At 40.1% G+C, this 21,944-nt stretch overlaps 2 protein-coding genes across 11 annotated transcripts in view; one reads left to right on the forward strand and one right to left on the reverse strand.

The window, feature by feature from the left end:
• The window catches only part of CCDC171 (coiled-coil domain containing 171), a 155,534-nt gene extending 142,584 nt beyond the window's left edge, over window positions 1-12,950 (reverse strand). For 6 of the 7 annotated variants that reach the window (XM_059836830.1, XM_059836827.1, XM_059836829.1 and 3 more), the window contains exons 1-4: window positions 12,762-12,950; window positions 9,481-9,653; window positions 3,824-3,956; window positions 1,674-1,848 (exon numbers count right to left, since the gene is read on the reverse strand). In XM_059836830.1, the coding sequence (XP_059692813.1) occupies window positions 1,674-1,848; window positions 3,824-3,956; window positions 9,481-9,527 (355 nt within the window). In that variant the 5' untranslated portion in view covers window positions 9,528-9,653; window positions 12,762-12,950. Of the gene's footprint in view, window positions 1-1,673; window positions 1,849-3,823; window positions 3,957-9,480; window positions 9,654-12,761 lie in introns of those variants that run through there. The other variant, XM_059836832.1, reaches the window with a different exon arrangement.
• Window positions 12,951-15,797: 2,847 nt separating this feature from the next.
• Window positions 15,798-21,944, forward strand: part of PSIP1 (PC4 and SRSF1 interacting protein 1) — a 31,515-nt gene continuing 25,368 nt past the window's right edge. Inside the window, exons 1-4 of one of the 4 annotated variants that reach the window (XM_059836834.1) lie at window positions 15,798-15,923; window positions 16,412-16,598; window positions 17,547-17,623; window positions 21,181-21,319. In XM_059836834.1, the coding sequence (XP_059692817.1) occupies window positions 16,527-16,598; window positions 17,547-17,623; window positions 21,181-21,319 (288 nt within the window). In that variant the 5' untranslated portion in view covers window positions 15,798-15,923; window positions 16,412-16,526. Of the gene's footprint in view, window positions 15,965-16,411; window positions 16,599-17,546; window positions 17,624-21,180; window positions 21,320-21,944 lie in introns of all 4 variants that reach the window. The other 3 variants (XM_059836836.1, XM_059836835.1, XM_059836837.1) reach the window with 3 other exon arrangements.

Here is a 21,944-nt window from a genome sequence, read left to right on the forward strand (position 1 = left end):
CAATGACAGGAAAGGACGGCCAGATGGCAGAAAATCAACCCTGAAAAAGAACATCAGAAAAAAATCTGGAGCAAACACTGAAGGGTACAAGGCACTAATGAAGCATTCTGTCTGAGGCGGTATGCTAGGGTCATACCAAAACACAATGTGAAGTGAGAAAGGCTCTAACTGGCAAAGGAAAAGAAGCAGAAAATTACTAATTGCTAAAAAATTAAGCAGCAAAATTATAATTTGTTTTCTATGGCACTTGTCAGAGACATAAAAAGTTTGAGAAATTTCAGCCAATGGAATTTGTTGTCAGTTGACAGACTGCAAATTATTGACTATGGTATCGAAAGAAACTAACACACATGTGCATTTAAGTAGACATCCTTTGCCTCTGTAAAGCCTCTCTTATCTCCTTTTTGTTCTCCAGTCCCCTCATCACAGCCTCACAGCCCAGTCCATTCAGGAAAGTGACAGGCAGCCCAGCAGATTAAGTTCGCTGTGCTGTGGTTCCATCAGTATCAGTCCCTCTTGAGTCCTGCCTCTCAGTACCTGCATGGCATGACTCTTATGCTGGCAAGGAAACCAGCACACATGGAAAGAAACATGACTTTGCTCTAGGTGAGAAACTAGCAATTCAGATCTTCCATTTGTAATCACAGAGAAATTTCCAAAGGGGAAAAAATGCCTTCTTCCAGATTACAATCCTTAAGATTCATTATTTTTCATGTGTTTGCAATCCCTAAGATTTTTGATTATTCATGTGTTCTCCAAAGGAGTGAAAGTTCAGCTTTCCAAACATCTTAAAAATGCTTGTTACTTTAGGCACTAGCAAGATCCAGACTGTTTTTGTTCTTGGAAAGTTAAAATCTTCGAGGAGTACTCCAAACTCTTCATTGAATATCAACAGCTCATCAAACTCACAGATACATCTCCTGTACTAGATTAAATAGATACAATAGCTTAGGTAACTAAAAATGCACCTAATTTCCTTGTAAGAATGAGAAATCTCTCTCTGTTTGAGGAGTAAAAAGGAAATCTGAGTTTCTGAATACAAAAGTAGCAGGAAATAAAAAGTCTACATAAAAACCTTCCCTTCCACAGACTATTGTCCCAACATACATTACTTTTAAAAAAAGAAACAAAAACAACAAGAAGAAAAAAAAACAGACATGAATAATAAAAAGCTTGAAACATTTGAAAAGATAAAAGGAAGTACACATATGATGAAAACTCCTGGAAAAAAGCTGCTGGACATAGTGCAAACAAATGAGCAGGAGTTAATTTTTCCTATTCCTTTTTCTTCAGGTTTTTTTTCCCTCTGAAATGGAAAAGGAAGAATACTGGACACAGGGATAACCTGGATGTGAAGATGGCCACCATAATTACAGTTCCATACACAGACAGCACTGAAGGAACAAATAACAGAAGGTGATGGACAAGAGGAAAGAAGGGTTGGAAGGGTTAGCCAGCTAGTTCTAATCACCACATAAGACAGTAAGAGTTTTATGAATTCTTATATGTTTTCAAAAGCAGGCAGGTAAAATATGGGAAGATAAGACAGATTAAAAAAAAAAAAAAAAAAAAGCAATAAACTAGAAAATTTAATTAAGTCCGTGCTTCCAACTTACCTAAATGACATAAAACAGACTTAGTTTTTATTCCATTTTTACTTCTTTGAAACCTACCTTGCAGTTCCACAAGTTTGTTTTTTGCATCACTTAATTCTTCTTCTGCAGTACATATTTTCAGATTGGCACCTTTTCTGGCAACTGCCAATTCATACTCCAGACCTTGTCGAATGGCCTCTCCTCTCTCAAATTCTGACCGTAATTTGATTATCTGTTTTTCATAGTTGGACACCTAGAAAATAAATTTCACAAAATTGCTAACAATGTTCCCTTGAAGAAGTGCAACATGTTACAGAAATACACCTACAGAATACTTTTAAAAGGTACTTGGAATCACATTCACAACTGACATCTTATTCCACTTGAATTTGAAATACAATCTTCCAACTGCATATTTATGCACATTTTGATATGTCACTGATTTTTGTGAACTGATCCTTTTCCTAGATGAATTTCATGTACCTTAAACATACCCCTCCATTTTTCAAAAACTACCTTAAAAAAATTTACCATATATTACTGTCATCTTCCTGCGTCTCGGAAGAAAAATATGCCATAAGAGAAACATTATATTCCAGACAACTTTCTAGAAACAGTCAGAACAGTCATATTGGGATACTAGACTATCAGACATCTAGTAACTCACAAATATACATACAAGCATAAAATTCAGTCCAATAGTGCTCAGTAGTCAAACAGATGTCTTTAATGCTATCTCACAACAAACTAGGAATAGAAAACACTTCCAAAAGGGATCTTATACAGTCTGAGAAACAATCTTTGCTGCCAAAAACTGGATTCAGAAAACCACGTTCAAGATATTTCAACAAAAGAAGATGGAAAGAAAATACATATTCCTTCAGAACACCTACGAAGTAGCAGTATTCTTCTTAATGAGAACTTCCTACATGGGAAATCACCCACATTACAAAGGATTTCCTTGATGTTGTTGCAGCTAACTAGTACTGAAATGAAGTAGCATTAAGAATATACTCAATTAATCTTTTCTTTAGTCTGAATATCAGTTCCCCCACTAACAAATACAGGAAAATGTGGGTGCTGAGTTGCAATTAGTTTCAGTATATTGCTGCTAGGCACACTTCCCACATTTTCTTCCCACAATCTGGCAGTCGATAATCTAGTTTAAACTATGCTGCTGAAGAAGTATTATTACTACTATAGGTAGCAATTGTGCCCTAAGCAATCTCCCAAGAGAAGTTGATGTGGATGCTCATTCATCTGACACAGACAACAAAACAAGTTTGTTGTTGCATGTACATTTATTATCTGGGTATGTACCCAAATTAAGAGACGCCTGCTTCTCCCACAATGACTTGTTCTTGTGCTTCAGTTACATTGTTATTTTCCCACTGGCTTATCAACTGTGGTGTCATTGCAAAAAATGGATCCATGGAACTATCTGGATAGAAAGAAAAAGGAAAAGAAAAAGGAAAAGAAAAAGGAAAAGAAAAAGGAGAAGGAGGAGAGGCGAGGCGAGGCGAGGCGAGGGGAGGGGAGGGGAGGGGAGGGGAGGGGAGGGGAGGGGAGGGGAGGGGAGGGGAGGGGAGGGGAGGGGAGGGGAGGGGAGGGGAGGGGAGGGGAGGGGAGGGGAGGGGAGGGGAGGGGAGGGGAGGGGAGGGGAGGGGAGGGGAGGGGAGGGGAGGGGAGGGGAGGGGAGGGGAGGCGAGGAGAGGAGAGGAGAGGAGAGGAGAGGAGAGGAGAGGAGAGGAGAGGAGAGGAGAGGAGAGGCGAGGCGAGGCGAGGGGAGGGGAGGGGAGGGGAGGGGAGGCGAGGCGAGGCGAGGCGAGGCGAGGCGAGGCGAGGCGAGGAGAGGAGAGGAGAGGAGAGAAAAGAAGAGAAAAGAAGAGAAAAGAAGAGAAAAGAAAGAAGAGAAAAGAAGAGAAAAGAAGAGAAAAAAGAAAAGAGAAACAAACTCTTACACTGAGCCCAGGGGCACAAGATTCTTCTGCATTTTGCTGTTGAGAAGCGCTCTCGTTACCTACCGCACCTTTAACTATTAACAATGACAGGAGAAGTGCTAACAGTATCTATGAACAGATATGAGCGGTCTGTACAGTGACACCTTTCTTCATATTTTCCAGTTATGGATTATGCTTTTGATCCACCATCTGAGAATACTACTTCAATGAAACAAGATGACATTTATACCAAGAGTAAAATAAGGCAAATGAAAAAGAAGTCCTTACTTCTTGATTGTGTTGAATAGTCAAGTCCAAATTTTCTTTTTTAGCTTGAAGAAGTTTCCATTTCAGACCTAAAACAGCATCCAATTCTGATTTATTGCTCTTCTGCAGTAACTCACATTCCTCATTATGTAAGCTGCAAAATAGTATTGTTTTAAAGAAAACATAAGCATTCCTTGTAAGTATTAATGTTCCCTTATTTCAATTACCAGATTGTGGGTCCAAAGCTCTATACATTTGCTTAAGTAAGGGATGCCTACTGTCGCTTATTATGCAAACTGTGAGAGATGTAGAAGCAGGAACTTATATTAGATATGTACTTTTAATTTCCCTAAATCGATTTAAGCATGGTTTTCATTATTTTTATTATTGATCCAATAAACTTCCAGGATGGTTAAAAACATGGAGTACTGTCTCAAAAACATCACTGTCATAGAACAAATGCATAAATGTGGAATAAATCTATGTGGTGGGTAACAGGATTCACCTCTGAGCATCACAAGCAATAGCAAAATAATCAAAACAAGCTTTTATGTAGTGAGTGAAAAATTAGTATAAAAATACATATTTAATTAACTAGCTTAATAATCTTGCAATCAATTATTATAACTTCAAAGTGGACAACTCAAAGTATTTCAGGAGCTAAAACTCAGTCTTCACATTATTTGACATACATCATTTTTCAAATTATTAAAGCTATGTAACAATGGCTCTACTAATCAGTTGCTCCACACAAAAGTGAAAGTTGTCAGGGCCACTAAATATTAATTAAACTGTAAAAAGAAATATGATTAAACTAAACAAAAAAGTTGGCATCATTTCATGCAGAACTGAAAATATTAAAATAGCTTACCTTAGTCTACATGAAGTCTTAAGTATTAATTACAGAAAGAACAGTTTAATAAATTCCAGTATACTAGGTTTTTCTAAATAAAAAAATGATCACTTTACTCCTAGATTTATGCACAAGCACCATTAACATTTTTCACAACTAAAACCTTTACCTGATGATATATGTTTTCTCATTTAAACTGACTAACATAAATGTCATCAATAAGTAGAACAGTGCTCTAGATTAAATGTAGCCTTTAAAGATATTAGTAACAAGAAATGATGAAATTACAGGCTTTTATCTGCAGCGTATAAATATTTTATAATTTAATAAATTCTGTCAAATCTTCATTTAAGAACAAGATGGACTTCATCTGTATGATCAGAATAATTGTATGTCATCAGTACTTGGCCAACAGGGTGCCATGTAATTAACACATTTTATATTTTTAATATGTAGGAGTTAAGGATCATTAAAACCTACATGTACTGCAAGAAAACCACTAGCACATTATTAGCTTTCAGTATTTACATACCCAGAGGAACCAACACATCTCAAAGGGCAAACAATCAGTAACCAGGTAAGTAAAATCCCATATCATTATTTTAAGCAACTCTTAGCTAATGAAATTAAGAAAATATGGTGGTAAGTCAGGAAGGAAGTAAGAAGAATCTGAACAGTGAGAGTGATACCTTTTCACTCATCCTAAAATCATGAGCCAGACACAGTTAGACGATAAAAAAGGGTTACCTTTATAAGGATCCTTAGATGCACAATTCATCAGGTGGAAAATATTGAAGATGCACATGTAGCATAACACGTATACAACCTTTATGTTTAGCAAATTAGCATATCTGATAAAAATCCCTAATTAGAGACGTAAGTGGTAAGTTAATTTCCTCCCCGTTCAACCTTCTTTGAATTCCCCCACTTTAGACAAGAACTAAACTTCGTTTATGATCTCGGAGAGCTAGTTTCAACCTTGGCATCCCCAAAAATCTAACCCTGGATCCCCAGGCTGGAGCCACTGGGTAATTTATTTTGTCTTTCTGACTAATAGAGTAAGTAAAATGCTAGCTACAAATACTGTGATAGGCTACAGGGCTACAAATAATTGTGTAAAGAATATAGAAAATATATAAAAGAAACAAAAAGGCAAAAATCAATTTGGCATCAAGAGCACCTGTAAACTGTATGAAAGATTTTTTGTGGACATCATATAATAGGTTTGGTAGACCTTTATTTTCCCATGGCTGGGGAAAACAGATGAAAGGCAGGTTGTCTTATTCAAGGATTATGCAAGAAGTATCTATCTCAACTAAAGACACTCAAAAACCTGGTGGCACCAAGGCTAGCAAAGCACAGGGTAGAGGGAAAAACAGGACCTGAACTGAAAGCTAGGGATGACTAATGCAAAGAACAAGGATTAAGAAAAGGGTAACCATTTTGATAGTTTGTGGGCAGCAAGGAGGTTTTTCTACTTACTTAAGCCTGATGATATTTAATACTTTTTGCAAGGAGAGCACATGAAATGAAAGCAAGGGAACAAGTACTTTTTGTAAAGTAATTAAAAAGAAACACCTTCAAATCTTTAAGGAAATTACCTTGGTTTTTATGACAATCAGCTCTTAATAAAGCTCTTCCTTTCAACTCTTCTATTAGTTATCCAGAAAAAAAAAAAAAAAGAAAAAAAAAAAGAGTGTACTGGAGACACCTGCACAATAAAACTTACTCAGAGAAAAATTTAACTAAGTGCTAAACTGGACCAGTAGTGGGAAAAAAACCCACCACAAACACAATAGCAAATTAGGGACATTACAGAAATGAAAAATGTGCATAAGAGCATGAAGACAAACAGCATAACTGTAAGTACCGGGGGGAAAAAAGCATTAAAAACAACTTCTTATGCACAGCTTCTAAACTTACTATATTATTAGTAAGAACTTAGAAATACAAAGCAGAAAAGCCTATTTTTCTTCTTAGTATACAGCGAAATCAGCAACTAAAAAGAGAAGAACACCAACAGAACATTATTATGTTATCACTTCACTAATTTATTACTTAAATATTTTCAAATAAAATAGGAATTCTCCTTAATTAGCCACTTTATTTCTGTGGTATTTTCTTTAATCCTCACAGCACCATCAGCACATGCAGTAAGTACTTTATGAAAGCTTCATACTACCTGCTGTAGAAGAGCCTTCCATATTCATTTACCAGTAAAAATGCTACAAGCATAAAGTTCTTGGAATCTTAAGTCGCAAAATCCCTGGAAAGTTTCAAATCATGTATGATTTGCAGTCTAAGAGGAAATCAGAGACTGCTTCGCACTTCCATTTCCATATATTAATAGTTTGTTGATTGTTGGTTTTAAATGAAAACACGTATTATAGCAACTAGAGCTTATATCTAAGACACCATTTTTGATAGTACTTAAAGACTCTTTAAGAAAGCATATGAGCAGGTGAAACATCTTTTGAGTTCTACAGAATGCTCAAAAATTCACACTCACTTCACAAGTCAGCTAATTACAGTCAACAAAGAACATCACAGAGAAACAGTTTTCTAGTTTTTCCTCCATATATGGCTGAAAATGTAGAGTAATTTTGTTTCAGAGAAACTTTCTTTCACTTACTATGTAGCAGTGTAATTATGCTAAACTTCTCCAGTTGAAGAAGCAGTCTGTAGCCTGACTTCCTAACCGAAGTATCTATTCACTGAAATTTTGTTACTTCTATACAACCAGCAGGTTCTTACCATTAGATTTTAAATAGTGACAAATAGCTCTCTCACTTAAGATAAACAGAATGAATTGAAGTTTACTTTAATTGTGCAAAGATCAAACACATATCAGGTTGAAAAACATCAGAGCCATGTGCAACACTTATAACCAGCCTCTACCCTCACAGCTATTGTAGGAAGCCCTTCTGGAACTCCACAACATTCTTCCCAAATCGAGACAAAAACTTCCTCTGTTGTGTCTCCCATGCCTGTGTGAGAATTCTTGCACATCAGATGGACAGTTTGCACACCTGCAATGATAGAGTGACTGCTGCCAAAAATTCAATAAAATAATAAACTCCTTAACAGCAAGGTAGCATTAAGAAGCAGGCATTCTTTATTTGGCCAGATGCACAAGGCAGTAGCTCCTCCTACACTCTTGCATGCTGAGTATAGGAAAGTTTCTGATTATACACTGTATTTTACAAACATATTCATTGATTGTCCCAGAGTAAAAATACACATGATAATAATTTACCCATTATCATTTAAGTATTTTGCCCTTGCTTTATATATGTAGTTTTCTGTCCTGGGGATCTCTCTGGTAGTCCACAGTGGTCAGGGACACCAATGTTACAGCTGATATAGTCAAGCTGGCAAGGTACTGGGGCTGGTGAACTTCCAGTTCTCCTTCTTACACAATGGGCATTGTGCAGTTCCACAGGCCAATGGTTGTAGAACAACCATTGTGTTAGCTCACCAGGCGTAGACAACTCATCATCCAGTAACATGACAACATCAGCAGACAAAGGAATCAGATGGCATTTATCTGGGCTTCTGTAAAGCCTTTTGACACAGTCCTCCACAACATCCTTCTCTCTAAATTGGAGAAATGGATTTGATGGGTGGACTCATTGCTGGTGGATATGAGAATTGCTGGACAGTAGCATGCAGAGGATAGTGATTAATGGCTCACAGTCCCAAAAGAACATCAATGACAAGTAGTGTCCCTCAGGATCCATACTGGGATCATGTTATTTATTATCTTCATTAATGACACAGACAAAGGGATTGACAGCTCTCTGAAGACGTCTGCAGATGATACCAAGCTGAGTGGTGCAGCTGACACACCTGAAGGATAGGATGCCATTCAGAGGGATCTGGACAAGCTCAAGAAGAGGGCCCGTGGGAATCTCAGGAGGCTTACCAAGACCAAGTGCAAGGTGCTGCACCTGGGTCAGGGCAAGCCCCAGCACCAACACGGGCTGGGAATGAACAGATCAGAGGAGCCCTGGGGAGAAGGACTTGGGGATGCAAGGGGAGGTGCCCGGCCAAGGGCACTCCCAGCCCAGAAAGCCAAACGTGTCCTGGGCTGCATCCAAAGCAGCATTGGCAGCAAGGCCAGGGAAGGAATTCTGCCCTTCTGCTCTGCTGAACCCCTACCTGCAGGGCTGCATCCAGCTCAGGAAGGACATGGACCTGTTGAAGCATGTCCAGAGGAGGCCCAAGAAGTTGATGGCAGGGATAAAACACCTTTCCTGAGGTGAACTGGTGGAAGACTGAGGGAATTGGGTTTGATCACCCTGGAGAAGAAAAGCTTCAGGGTGACCCAGCTGTGGCCTTCCAGCACCTGAAGAGAGTCTTCTACAAGAAAGATAGAGACTCTTTACAACAGCATGTAGCAACAAAACAATAAAGAATGGCTTTAAACAGAAGGAGAGAAGGTTTAGAGTAGATATTAGAAAAATCCTTCAGTATGAGAGTGGTGAGGTACTGGAACCAGTTGCCTAGAGAAGCTATGGATACCACATTCCTGACAGCTGGCTCAAGACCAAGGTGAATAGGGCTCTGTGCAATCTCATCCAGTGAAAGGTGTCCCTGTCCAGAGCAGAGGGTTGGAATTCAAGGATCTTTGAGCTCTGTTCTAACCCTGGCCATTCCATAATTCTAAGATCTAATAACTGCATTGACATGGTATAGCTTGCATACATCACACCGTGGCTGGTTCTTTTTCAGTCTGAATTACGTAATTTCAAGGATCTAGAAAATAAACCACCAAAACCAGAGCTATATTACTAGACTAAAAAAAACCAGAAATTAAATTCACCTGCTAGCTTCTGTGACAGAGCAGTTGACTGGAGAGGATGAACTCATGATGGCCAATAGACAGCTTTTCAAGCTGCATAAACTATAATCTCTGGAGAATGAATTGTTGACTGTATATACGTTTACTTGACAAGCTTCCAAGATGATTCTTCCATATCATAAAAACATTGCAATCTGTAACAGAGATATGCTTTAATTTATTTGCCAACATAATGAAAGAATCATTTGTTAATACTCACAAGCAGTTAGAAAACAGTGTTACAACTATGTCATGAGAACTACCAACTATATTTTTTCAGTTTTAGACATCTATGAGAACAGTACTTCTAATCCTCAAAGCTTAAATACTGCAGATCAATATATACATATATAGTAACATAGCAGAATATCCCCTGCCACGGTTTTCAGAATATCAGTAAAAAGTATTTTGTTCCTACACAGTGATCCTCTATCTCATAAGAATATTACAAACTCCATTTCTCTTCAAAATAATTCTCTTGAAAATAAATGCATATACCATGACTGAATGTACTAGTTTGCTGTCTGATAGCATCCTTTAACACAGCAAGTCTTCCAAGTGTTTTACAAACCTGGAATTTTCTATTTGAACATATTTTTATTGTATTAGATAAATCAGCAATAGGACTATGCAGAAGGAATTCTAAATTGAACTGTTATTCCACTGATCTTTAGAAAAAATCATTAATTTAGTGTCACAATAAAAAAGAAATCAATATAGACAACATATTTATAACATATTTATAATGCAATGGATTAAAAAAATCCATTGCTTACGTCAAGTTGCACAAGCAAGCTCATTAAAGACCTCTTTTCATTAATTAAAGCAAGGTAGCATGAAATATAAGCTGTATTCAACAGTTAATATTAAGGAGCCATTAAGGCTTGTTTTTGAACATGATGGCAGATAGACATCCATATTAAAGCCCAAAACAGAAAACTCGCCTGGACTCCATTTTTACCATCCCTGGTTTGCAGTCACATGTCCACAGAATCATAGAACAAGCTGAGCAGGAAGGCATCCATTAGAACTATCAAGTCCCAACTCCTGGCCCTGCACAGGACACCCCAAAAGTCACATCATGTGGCTGAGAGCATTGTCCCAATGCTTCTTGAACTCTGTTAGGCTGGCGCTGTGACCACTTCCTGGGGGAGCTGTTCCAGGGTCTAACCACCTTCAACTAAGGGTGAAGGACCTTTTCTGAACATCCAACCTAAACCCCCCGACCCAGTTTCAGGCCATTCCCTCCATCCTGTCACTGGTCACCAGAGATTAAGGATCAGTGCCTGGCCCTTCACTTCCCCTTGTGAGGAAGTTGTAACTGCGATACTGCGATGAGATCTCCCCTCAGCGTCCTGCAGGCTGAACAGACCAAGTAACCTCAGCAATCCCTCATAATGTTTTCAAGAACCTTCCTGCCCTCCTTTCAATGCTCTCCAATACTTTAAAGTATATTTTATATTGTGGTGTCCAACGGCAGCAGTTGATGTAATTTTTTATATATATACATACATACATACATATATATATATATATATATATATATATATATATATAAAATGTAAACTGATTTTATTCATTCCAGTGGCTGCACTAGAAATATGGAGAAGAAAAAAAATGCATTTCTGCTTCAATCTATAATTTTAACAGAAAATGCAGCAAAAATAAACTTACTTCCAACAACTCTGAGTTTCTGGTTTGGGTTTTTTTCTTTGTTTGTTTTTTTTTTTTATGGAAAAGCAGCATATTCATAGAATAGCTACATGTATCCTTTGTGATTTTCAATATTTACCCACCAGAATTCACCTTGGTGCATGTGTTCATAAAACTCAAAACACAATAGTCATGAGCTATGTATGACTGTTGCATGAGCCATGCAACAGTCACTCAAACTCCTAGAGAAAACGGCATAGCTTTCTTTCCATCTCAAATGAGAAAATAGTTGAAAACCTCATTTTCAAAGTATAGCCTGTAGTATAATTTCTAGGCACAAGTTCCATGAAATTATTGGTGACTTGCACACTGAAAACTTTAACTTTACTAGAGAAGAGAAGAAGTGAGAGAAGAAAATCTTGAAAAAGTACTTGTAGTACTGTACTCAACAAAGATGAATCACTTCAATAAAAAAGAAAATGAGATATCCTGGTATAGGAAACTATACCTCTATCAATTGTGCCAAATTTTCACATTCAGACGTAGCTCTGAACACAAGGAAACTAGTTTTTTATACCACCCTTTTAAATTAATATTTATTGCCAAAAATATATATTTGGCTTCATACCAAAATCTGAACAGTAGAAAGTGAAAAAAAAAAAAATGGTGCAACTAAATAGATGCAGAAAAAAAAAAAAAAAAAAAAAAACAAAACCTGTCTCAAATCATAAGGAAAATCTCCTTTGACAAATCCATACCACCTTGAAGTTTTAGAACCTTCTGAAATTACTTTTAAGTCTTTTAATTACTTTGGGGGGAGGGAAACAGGGCATATCTAATGACTGTCTTCTGGGAATACTAATGATCTTGAATATGCAATATTAGTATTAATATTATATAATATTAATATCTTAGTATTCCGCTAAGACGCACATCCACAGTTTACTAGCACACAAATGGATACACTCCAAAAACATGCTATTTCAATCAGGGAATTAAAAATTCAAGGGGCATGGAGTGGCTCATCAGAGCCCCACAATCAAACAAAATAGTAACTTTTTGCCTGAGGAGGTAATACATTTGATGGATGTTACCTACAAAACTTGTGTCATATTCTCACAAACTTCTGAACATGCTGAACTAGCTTTATGCAGGCCATTAATTTAGAATGGATGTGGGGAAGAAATTTTTTATTGTGAGGGTGTTGTTGAGGCACTGGAACGGGTTGCCCAGAGAAGCCGTGGATGCCCATCCCTGGAAGTGTTCCAAGACCAGGCTGGATGGGGCTCTGAGCAACCTGGTTTAGTGGGAGGTGTCCCCTGCCCATGGCAACGGAATGGAACTGTTGGATCTCTAAGGTCCCCTCCAGCAAACTGAATCTAAACAAGATGTACTAACTTGAAACACACAAAGCCAGGCGGAATTACCACATCTGTTCTGCGACTATAAAAGCTCGCCAGTTTCGTCTGAACGAACCACTAGCTTTTCACTAAGGCAGGTTGAAAAATTTTAAACAAGCTAAGAACCAAAGTAGAAGTATCCCCTCGCACCGCTGGCCCCGGAGCGGCGCTGGCTGAGCGCACGCCGTAACGGTGGCTTTGGCGCTTTACCTGGCAGGAAAGGCTGAGGGAACAAGGTCAGAACAGAGCTCCAGCAGCAGCACCCCGGGGCCGCTCCGGGCAGCCGGGGCGAGCAAGGCCGCCGGGAAGCGCCGGGAAGCGCCGGGAAGAGACGCGCTGTTTCCAGGTCCCGCCAGCAGGGACGCGGCCGGCGCGGCGCGCCTCCCCAACGGCAACTTCCGGCCGCGGCGCAACGTCATCAGCGGGCGGGCCGGCCGGTCGGCGGCGCGCGCAGCGGCGCGCGTGCTGGGCTCCGAGAGCAGAATGTGCGAGCAGGAAGTGAAAATGACCGAGTGACGTGAGGGCCAGGCCGAGAGGTGCATGGCCTCGGGTTCGGGGCAGCACACTCTTCGCTCGTATTATCCAGACAAACAAACAGGTAAATGGTTTCGAGAGGGCCTAGGACAAAAGTCGCAGCAGGGTGGATGGGGGAGACCGGTAACAAGGTTACCATTCCCCTTCTGGTCGCCTTACTGCACAAAGGGAAAGGTTTCTTTGAAACACCTCAAGTGAGAGTTTCAAGACCCAGATGTAAACATACATGATGTCAAACAACAGCCGCATAAGCGAGTGAATAAAATCCACCCCACCATATCCTAGACAAGTGGACAATAGCAGTAACATGTCAGTGGTGTAGCCTTCAAGGTACAAATTTAAGTTTTAATAAAAAGAAAAAAAGCTCTGTGATATTTTCACCTTCTGAGCTAAAGACTCAGAACTTAATTTCTAGTCTCTAACTTGATTTCTGTAATTGGCTTTTACCGATGTTTTTTGTGCTTCTCCATCATGCAATTATTCTAAATGTGTAGTGCCAAATTAAATAAGTTCTTTGCCCATGTTCACAAAAATAATTTCATTATGTTGCAGTTTTAATAACAGCATGGTTGGGGTTTTTTATGATCAAAAATACAGAGTGAAAAGGATGGCCTCTCTGCTGTTGTCTGATGAGTAGTCAAAAATCAATATGAAAAATGGCCTCAGCTAATGAAAAAATATAAATTATGTGATAATATGAAAGAAAGCAGAGACTTAGCATCATATTTGAATGATGTGATAGGTTTTGGCAGTATAAAAACGTGGAAAATTCTGAACCAGTAGTAATACCAGCTTGTCTGCCCAAAATGTCCCACACACTGGTTTTTACATTGATTCACAAAAATTACTTTAGACACAATACTGTTGCTGCATGCATGTAGTTAAACAAACACCTTCCCTTCCTCCCATACTGAAAAATACATATCATATATAGAACCAAAAATATAGAATTATTTTGGTTGGAAAAGTTGTCTAAAATCATGAAGTCCTACCATTAGCCCACCACTGCCACGGCCACCACTAAACCATGTCCCTAAGTGCTGCATCTATATGTCTTTTAAATACCACCAGGGATGGGGACTTTTGTCCTAAGTGGTCATTCATTTTTACATAGGAAGAAAGTTTTTTATTGTAATATATTGATGATTTTCTAATTTTTATGAGAAAGCAGATGTCAGGGATATGAGCTTTGCCACCTCCAAGAAAATCAAACAGATCTGACTTGTTTAAGCCATCAGAAAAATGCAGTTTGTTCTTGTTTAACACAGATGGTGTGAAATTTTACAGTTAAAGTTTATAAAACAAAATTTTGCATTTAAGAAATAGAGAGCCTAGAGCAAATCACAACGTGCTCTGTGGCAACTGCAGTGGGTGTTTTGGGCCTGACTTGAGTTTCAGTATCAAAACTGAAAGGGATAAGATAATTCTTCTCACAAGGACTTATCTTTATGTTCAAGTAGCACAGAGGGGAGCTGGCAGGAAACTGACCTGTAAAACTTGTGCATCAGGCCACACCAAAGATAAAAACTTAAGGATAAAACGGCTAGGTCTGTCTGCCCCTGTGAAACACTGTGAGTAATTTTTTACAGTGTGTGCCATGCTGTGACTTGCAGGTGGGACCACTACATAGGACTAAACTCAGAGAGAGTTGACAGGCGAGCTAATTTTTGATGCAGAACTAGAATTAGACGCAACAGGACAAGCAGACTGTAAGAAAGAAGGTAGTGGGTTTATATCTAGTTGTGAGATCTTCACTTGGAAGAAGGGTATTTGTGGGGAGGCTGGCAGTGGCTGATGTGCTCACTAAGGAGATCAGCTGACAGAAACAGGAGAGGAGAGCACAGTGGCTTGAAACGCTAGGTGGGGAGGAAGCTTAACGTGGACTGGTAAACAAACCGGGAGAGAATAGATATGGAGAGGACAAGGGGAGTAACATCGTCTGAATTAGTAACAATCCTAGGTAGAAAACAAAACCAACCAACCAAAAAAAAAAAAAAAAAAAAAAAAAAAAAAAAAAAAAAGAAAAACCCAAAAAAAACCCCAAACAAACCAAACCAACTCCACCAAACCCAGGAGTTAACGGCGACTAAGTACCAAGTAAGGACACTGTTACAGACTTCAGAAAATAAAACAACCGAGAGTTGTTGCATGCTGGGGGAAGTCAAGCAAGTAAGTGGCTGGGAAGTACCCGGATAACACGGGCAGCTTTGGGTCCGGCAGCAAGAAGGGATGAAAGGTCCGGCAAAGGAACGGCTCTCTAACAGAGCTCATGGGGCATGAGACACACAAAGGACCCCGCAGGGACAGTCGCACTCGCTCGCTTTGCAAAGAAGATTGGCGCTCATTAACCACGCCAGCCTGTCAGTGGCTGAGCAGGGCCCATTCCCCCGTCTGCGTGGGGATCTTCAGCTCGGCTCCCGCCGCCACCGCGGTCGGGGGCGGTCCCACTGCCGCGCGGCTGCGGCGGCAGCTCCTCCTCCTCCTCCTCTTTTCTTCCTCCTCGTCCACCTCCACTCCCTCCAGCGGAGTCGCGGCCGCTCCGCCCCCACCGGAGGAACGAACCACTTTTCTGACTGCGGGGAGAGGGAGCGAACGAGACTTTTCCCATTCCTTTCTCCAACTCTGCCTTTTTCCTCTCGTGGCTTCCCGCATTCCCCCAGGCGTGGAGGCGGGAGCCGAGGCGTCTGTCTTACGGCGGGGCGCTAGCCGAATCCTCGCCGGCGCTCCTGCGCTCCCCCGCCGCCCCTGAGCGACGTGCCGGGTGGTACCGGCCCGCTGGCGGGAGGAGGCGGCGCGGCTGTGTTTCCCGCGGCGGGCGGCGGGCTGGACGCCAGCGCGGTTGGTAGCGGCGAGTGCACCGCCGGCGGTGAAGCGGCGGGGTGGGCGGGCTGGGGAGAGAGCGCGAGAGGGAAAGCGAGAGAGAGAAAGAGAAAGAGGGGTCAGGGGGAAGAGGGAGAGAGGGAAAAAGGGATGGATGGAGGAGAGGCGGGCGGGCGGAGTTTCTTTTCCGCGCGCCCCCTCCCTCCCCCCTCCTGCCCCCCTGCAGCGCTCTCGCGCCATCGTGCCCGTGTGCGTGAGGGGGCGAGCAGCCGGTCGGGCACGGGGGAGATCGGGGCAAGGTGGCGGGGGGCTGTCCCGGCCGGGGCGGCCTGGCCCTGCCCGCGGGCGGGCGCTGACGCTGCGGAGTGCCCAGGGGGTCTCTTTGCAAGGGTGAAGGGCGGGCACGGCGTAGCGCGCCCCAGCCAGGGGTCGCCCGCCCTTGCTGACGTACCTTTTTTTGTTGCCCTTCTCTGCTCTCTCCCGCCCCGATGTGTTTATCCCGGCAGCGAGTGGCACCTCGTGTGGCTGACAGTGCCTTGGTGGTTGCTGGTGGCGCAGAGCCTTTCCTACTCTGAGCCCCGCTCGCCTGGCGGCAACAGGGCGTCACGTCGGTGAGAAAACATGAGCCGAGATTTCAAACCTGGAGACTTGATCTTCGCCAAGATGAAAGGTTACCCGCATTGGCCGGCCAGGGTAAGGCTCCCCCTTCTCCCCCTGCCGCGTTCTCTGCGGGGTGCGGTCACGCACCTGTGCTGAGCAGCACCTTCAGCTTCGCCTCCTGTGAGAGAGGGCACGGCTGGGCTCCCGGGGTTAGAAGCGGCTTTGCAGACAAATTGCAGATCCGTACCGTAAAAAGTAGCCCTCTCAAGCAGTCATTAGTTGTCCTAATTTGTGTAACACGGCTTTACAGAACCAAGACTGCTGTATGGTACCCTGACACTGGAGCATGTGCAGGCCCCTGGAGCTGTTCAATAATTGTGTCTCCAAATAACTGCTCTTGGCAAAAGATAAACACGAATTCATGGCAGGATTACCCCTAAGTGGGCTATGTCTACCGTGCCTTTCTTAGATAGGCTAAGTGTATGTGGTAACTTGTCCAGTGCTTTTTTGTGATCTCTGTACTCCAGTGGAAAAAGGCATGCCAATTTCTGGGACTGCTGTAGGTCATTTGTTGGATGTGAGAATGAGGTAAAAAGGTATTTATGCTGACTTAGGAATTGGGGTTCTTTTTAAGCTTATTACCCTTTTGGTAGTATTTCACATTTGGGCTTCCACTAGTTATCAGGTCAGCATAAGGGTAGGAAGTCTTCCTGTTGCTTTTCCTAAAGGATAGGCAATATGTGGATGAACTTGAATTGTGCCTTTTACCTGTAACACATTGTAATCTCTCCTTTTAAGAGAAGTGGTCATGTGAAAAGTATCTCTGTAAACTGAAAGTAATGTAATTTTCTGTTGTTGCTAATACTGGTGTTGATTCTGCCATATTTCTTTTACATACTGTTAAAAAGAGATCGACGTTCCTGCTTTTCTTTTCTGTAGCTTTTTTAATTCCCATTTTAATGCTTAATTTTTACATATTTTCCCCTAAACTGTTATTGACTCTTACTTGATTTGAATTATAGTAGGCTGTGTTTTTCCTAGGTGGACGAAGTTCCTGATGGAGCAGTAAAACCACCTATGAATAAAATGCCTATTTTCTTTTTTGGCACCCATGAGACGTAAGTCCTTTATATTTCAGGGTTGTATGTTCTCATTTTAAAATGCTGTGACAAAAACTTAACTTCTCTGATAGAGTATTTCAAGCTATTGTATTTATTAGCACGTCTTCCTGAATTGATCTATTTTGTCAACACATGATTCTGTAAAATTTACCTAAGCTTTTCAAGTGAATGGTAGACCATAACCATAGCATGTATGCTTTGCTCATCAGAAGAAAAAAATTCCACCCACAGTGATGTGGCTGATTGGATTTTCTTTTTATGTGTAATGAGTTTGATTATAGTCCTGTATATCATTAATATTCTCAATACTGTATTCTCAAAGAAAGTGAAATAGGCAAAAGTTGAGAGATGGACAGATAATCATGTACTGGAGTTGTTTTTACTGTTTGGTTTATTGGTTTTTTTTCCTGATGAGGTTTTGGGTTGTGGGTGGTCTTATGTTTATGAGATCTGGAGAGAGTGATGAGGAAGTACAGTTAGCTTCATACCTATCAACCTGCAAAATTCTGGTCTTTGGGTACTTTGAGCAGTCTTTTGTGGTGATACAGTATTTGCTTTGACTGTATGTCTTCCACTGCTGAATTTAATAGAAAATATTCTGGGGTGTATGTAGTTATCTGTTTTTTAAAATTACTGTGTTGCTTTTTAGCATGACTGGTTAGGTTACTGTAGATTTAATGCCTCAACAGATTCAGTGCTCCATTTTTTTGTCTGAGTTGCTAAAAGAAACCCAAGCAATTTAAACCTGTATTAGTGTGCTTTTAATTCTTCTGTTTTTCTTTAAAAAAATGGCAGATTTAAGTTGTGTGCAAAAGTTGTCAATTTCTCTCATTTTGTGGAAGGATCCTTTTTTTTTTTATCTTATTAAATGTATTGAAATTGCTTTAATCTGGTACTTTGTATCCATCTTTAGCAAGTAAGTATCTTGCTAAGATGATACATTGTCGTGTTAAGTTAAAGCATCCTCTACTGATGGCATTACTTGCTGTTACTTTACTTAAAAAGCAATTTCTGTGATGAAAAAGATACCTATACACTTGGATCCTGGTTTTGTTTTGTTTTTTTTTTTAGCTAATCTCATGTTTCAATAAATCTTTCAATGATAGGGTTTTGTTTTTTTTGTTTGACTGGAGTTTTTATCTGTGTGTTATTTTGTGGGTAAAGAAGAGTTCCTGGAATTCGATTCAAGGTTGCAAGGTTTGTCTTGTCCATTGTTTTAATTATCATTTGAAATGTGTTAGGTTTCCTCTTTTCTTTTTCTTAAATTTTTCACACAATCAAACTTTTTCTTTTGCAACTGCAACGCAATACTGATTTGGTTCTGTTGTTGGTGAAGTGTGTGTCATTCTGAATTGCAGTGGGGTTTCATGCAGTTCTAAGTAAGTTTGGGAATGCAGGTTGAATGTAAGGAAGACAGAAATAACTCCTTATCTAAAGGTTTAAAAACACCTGTGCAATTTTGAGAAGTTTTATGTCCAACTTCAGATTTAGCATAGGGCTCTTAAGAGGTGTTTGGGTTTGAAAGATTTGGTAATTGGGAGCTTAATGTGTGAGTAGTTTGAAATGTTTCTTCCTCACTCTTACTAAATTAAGTTAGTGGTTACTAAATAAAGCTTTGCTGCTATCTTGTTTTTGTTAGGCTCTAGATTCCAGGTTACTACATTTCTGAAATCCATAGAGTACTAAAAAAACATTTTGCCTCTGTTTCACACCTATTACAGTGTATGGTGTTCCATGACCCAGCTGTCTCCTAGTGTTTGTTAAGCGTGTTGCTTATCTGAAGATCTGTAGAGTGATAATAGGTGAAACTTTTAAAGTTCTTGGTCTCACTTACTCCTTACACCAGATACCTATAAATTATAATAGGAAGGAACTGATCAGGTGACAAAGGAGACTGATGACCCATGGCATGTAATTTTGTTTAGGTTTTTAGCTGTAATTAGTGACTTCAATGATCTGTCAGGAATTACGTATAGTTAACAATTTCTTGTACTTTTTTCATGGGAAATAAAGTAAATTTGTTCTGTGTTGTGCTTTTCACAGTTAAGGCCGAGAGTATCTAACTTTGCACAATCTTCAGCATTTTAGTAGGCTGTGTATGTATAGTCAATCATATTGTAAATAGTGGCAACTCTGAAAACTCACATAATCAGTTTTTCATGCTAAAAAGTCCTGTGTAAAGGATGACAGGATTTCAGGCTTCACAGATGGTTACAGCAGGAAAAAAGAACCATGTGAGAAAAGGAAAGCAAGACTGGTTTGGGAATAATTCTTACTTGACTTTTAGAAATAATATTGAGTTTAGGAAATTACTGTTAGTAAGTCTTAACCTGTACTTTGTGGTTTTTTTGTTTTTTCTTAAATTTTGTGAAAAAACCCAACTGAATGTGTTTCTATCTAGGAAGAGTAATAAACTGAATACTATTCAAATAAACAGTATTTAAACGAACAGCATATGTTGTGGCAGTAGATCATATCAGTACAAATTTTGTTTGGTCGCAGACAGAGAGGTCCCACTGAACTCTAGTTTCTGGACTTTCTCTGTTAGGATAATCTCTTTTCATTCAATTTTTCTTGTTCCTTTTTCTTTATTGGTACATGAGGACTAAACTGCAGCAGCTTAGTTAGCTTCATAACCTTTTCACAGTAACTGTTCTCAGGTGTTTTTCAATGCCTGACAATATGGGCAAAGGCTTAGAGACTGGAAAAAGGCTTACTTTTAGAGAATAGGGAAGAAGAGAGGCTATTTTTTTCCTATTTTTGTCTCTCCCAGTTGCTCTGTCTGCCCACCCATCTTTTTGGCCTGGGTAAATAAGCTTGGCAGGTGCATGTTTCCCACACTGGCTGAATCCTCTCTGTCTCTTGCCAAGAGGTGGGTGATTTGCAGTCTAAGCTGACAATGGCTTACTTAATACTTAGTGCACATAGATGAGTGTTTTCAGCTGGAGTAGAAAATGCTTAAGCTTTCAATGAGATTCTACGTTTTTTTCTTTTTTCTCTCCATCTTTTATTGTGGTGTAAGTCTGAGGTAGCTGCTTTTTTTTTTTGAGGATGATGAAGGAAGTAGTGATGTGGAGCTTAGAACTAAGTATCTGTTTAAATTTACTGTGAGCTGGTACTTCAGAATGCAAGTGTCTGCAGCTTTCAAATAGCTGGATGTAGTGTAATTGCAATAACACAATGTCTAGGCATGGATTGAAACTGAGAATGTACTACCAAAGAGTACATTTTTCTGTTAGTAGCAGGTAGATTGGTACAGTGAAATCCTTACTTCAAGAGGCCATGAAGGTAGAGTAGAAATGAAATAGTCTTTGATGCTCTTCAGCATAAACCATAATATTGGTTCTCAATATTCCCGTTCCCTCAGTAACAAGGGGAGTCTCTATTTGTGTTGGTAGGAATGGAGACCTGGGTGTTGCAGGCCAAAGTTAAGAATACTAAGGACTCAAGTAGAATAGTTGTTATAGTAGTAATGACTTTAATAACACTTGGTGCTTACTTCTTTGAAAAGACTAACCAATTAAAATGTAAATTTTGTTTTTTCTTTCCTTAAGGGCATTTTTGGGGCCAAAGGACATATTCCCTTATTCAGAAAATAAAGATAAATATGGCAAACCAAACAAAAGAAAGGGTTTTAATGAAGGGTTGTGGGAAATTGATAATAATCCCAAAGTGAAATTCTCTCATCAGCAGGTAAGCTATGCAGACTCTACAAATCTTTGTTGCTTTGGGTGGGGGAGGAGGGGAAATGCAGTAAGTGTTTTCCTGGTACAGAGTAATGACTTATTGCTGCTGTTTAACTGCAGGTTAGACAAAATTTAAAATAAATACTGTTTGTGTTTGGTGTCTATTATCGATAGCATAAGAAGAGATGGGGGTTGTTTAACTGGAGATATGTACATACAAACAACTATATATATATTCCTGAAATACCTTTGTAATTGTGTGACTGCTTGAAAAGTTGTGAGTTTTTGGAGTCTCAGTCACTCTGCCCTGTGACCCAAATCAAATACCTATGTCCACAAGTATCCTTGTAAGATTCCAGTACATGCTCTCCTAGTGTGCAGTATTTTCATTCTAGCAGTTGGAAGCAATGTGATGTTTGCCTTTTAGCCCCTGCCACATGACTTAATTCAATTTTTGTCCATCAGTAGTTCCTCGTTTCTTGCCCATTTGTAAGACTTCCAAGCTTAAACCAGAGCTATGCAATGCTACCCATAAAAGGACCCAAATTTAATATGAAGATGAATTCTCCTGCTCATTTTGGTTTTGCTTGTTCGGGACATTCTGTAAGCTTTTAGTTTTTTTGCTATGTACC

This window comes from Haemorhous mexicanus, chromosome Z, assembly GCF_027477595.1.
Source record: "Haemorhous mexicanus isolate bHaeMex1 chromosome Z, bHaeMex1.pri, whole genome shotgun sequence".
Taxonomy (NCBI): Eukaryota; Metazoa; Chordata; class Aves; order Passeriformes; family Fringillidae; genus Haemorhous; species Haemorhous mexicanus.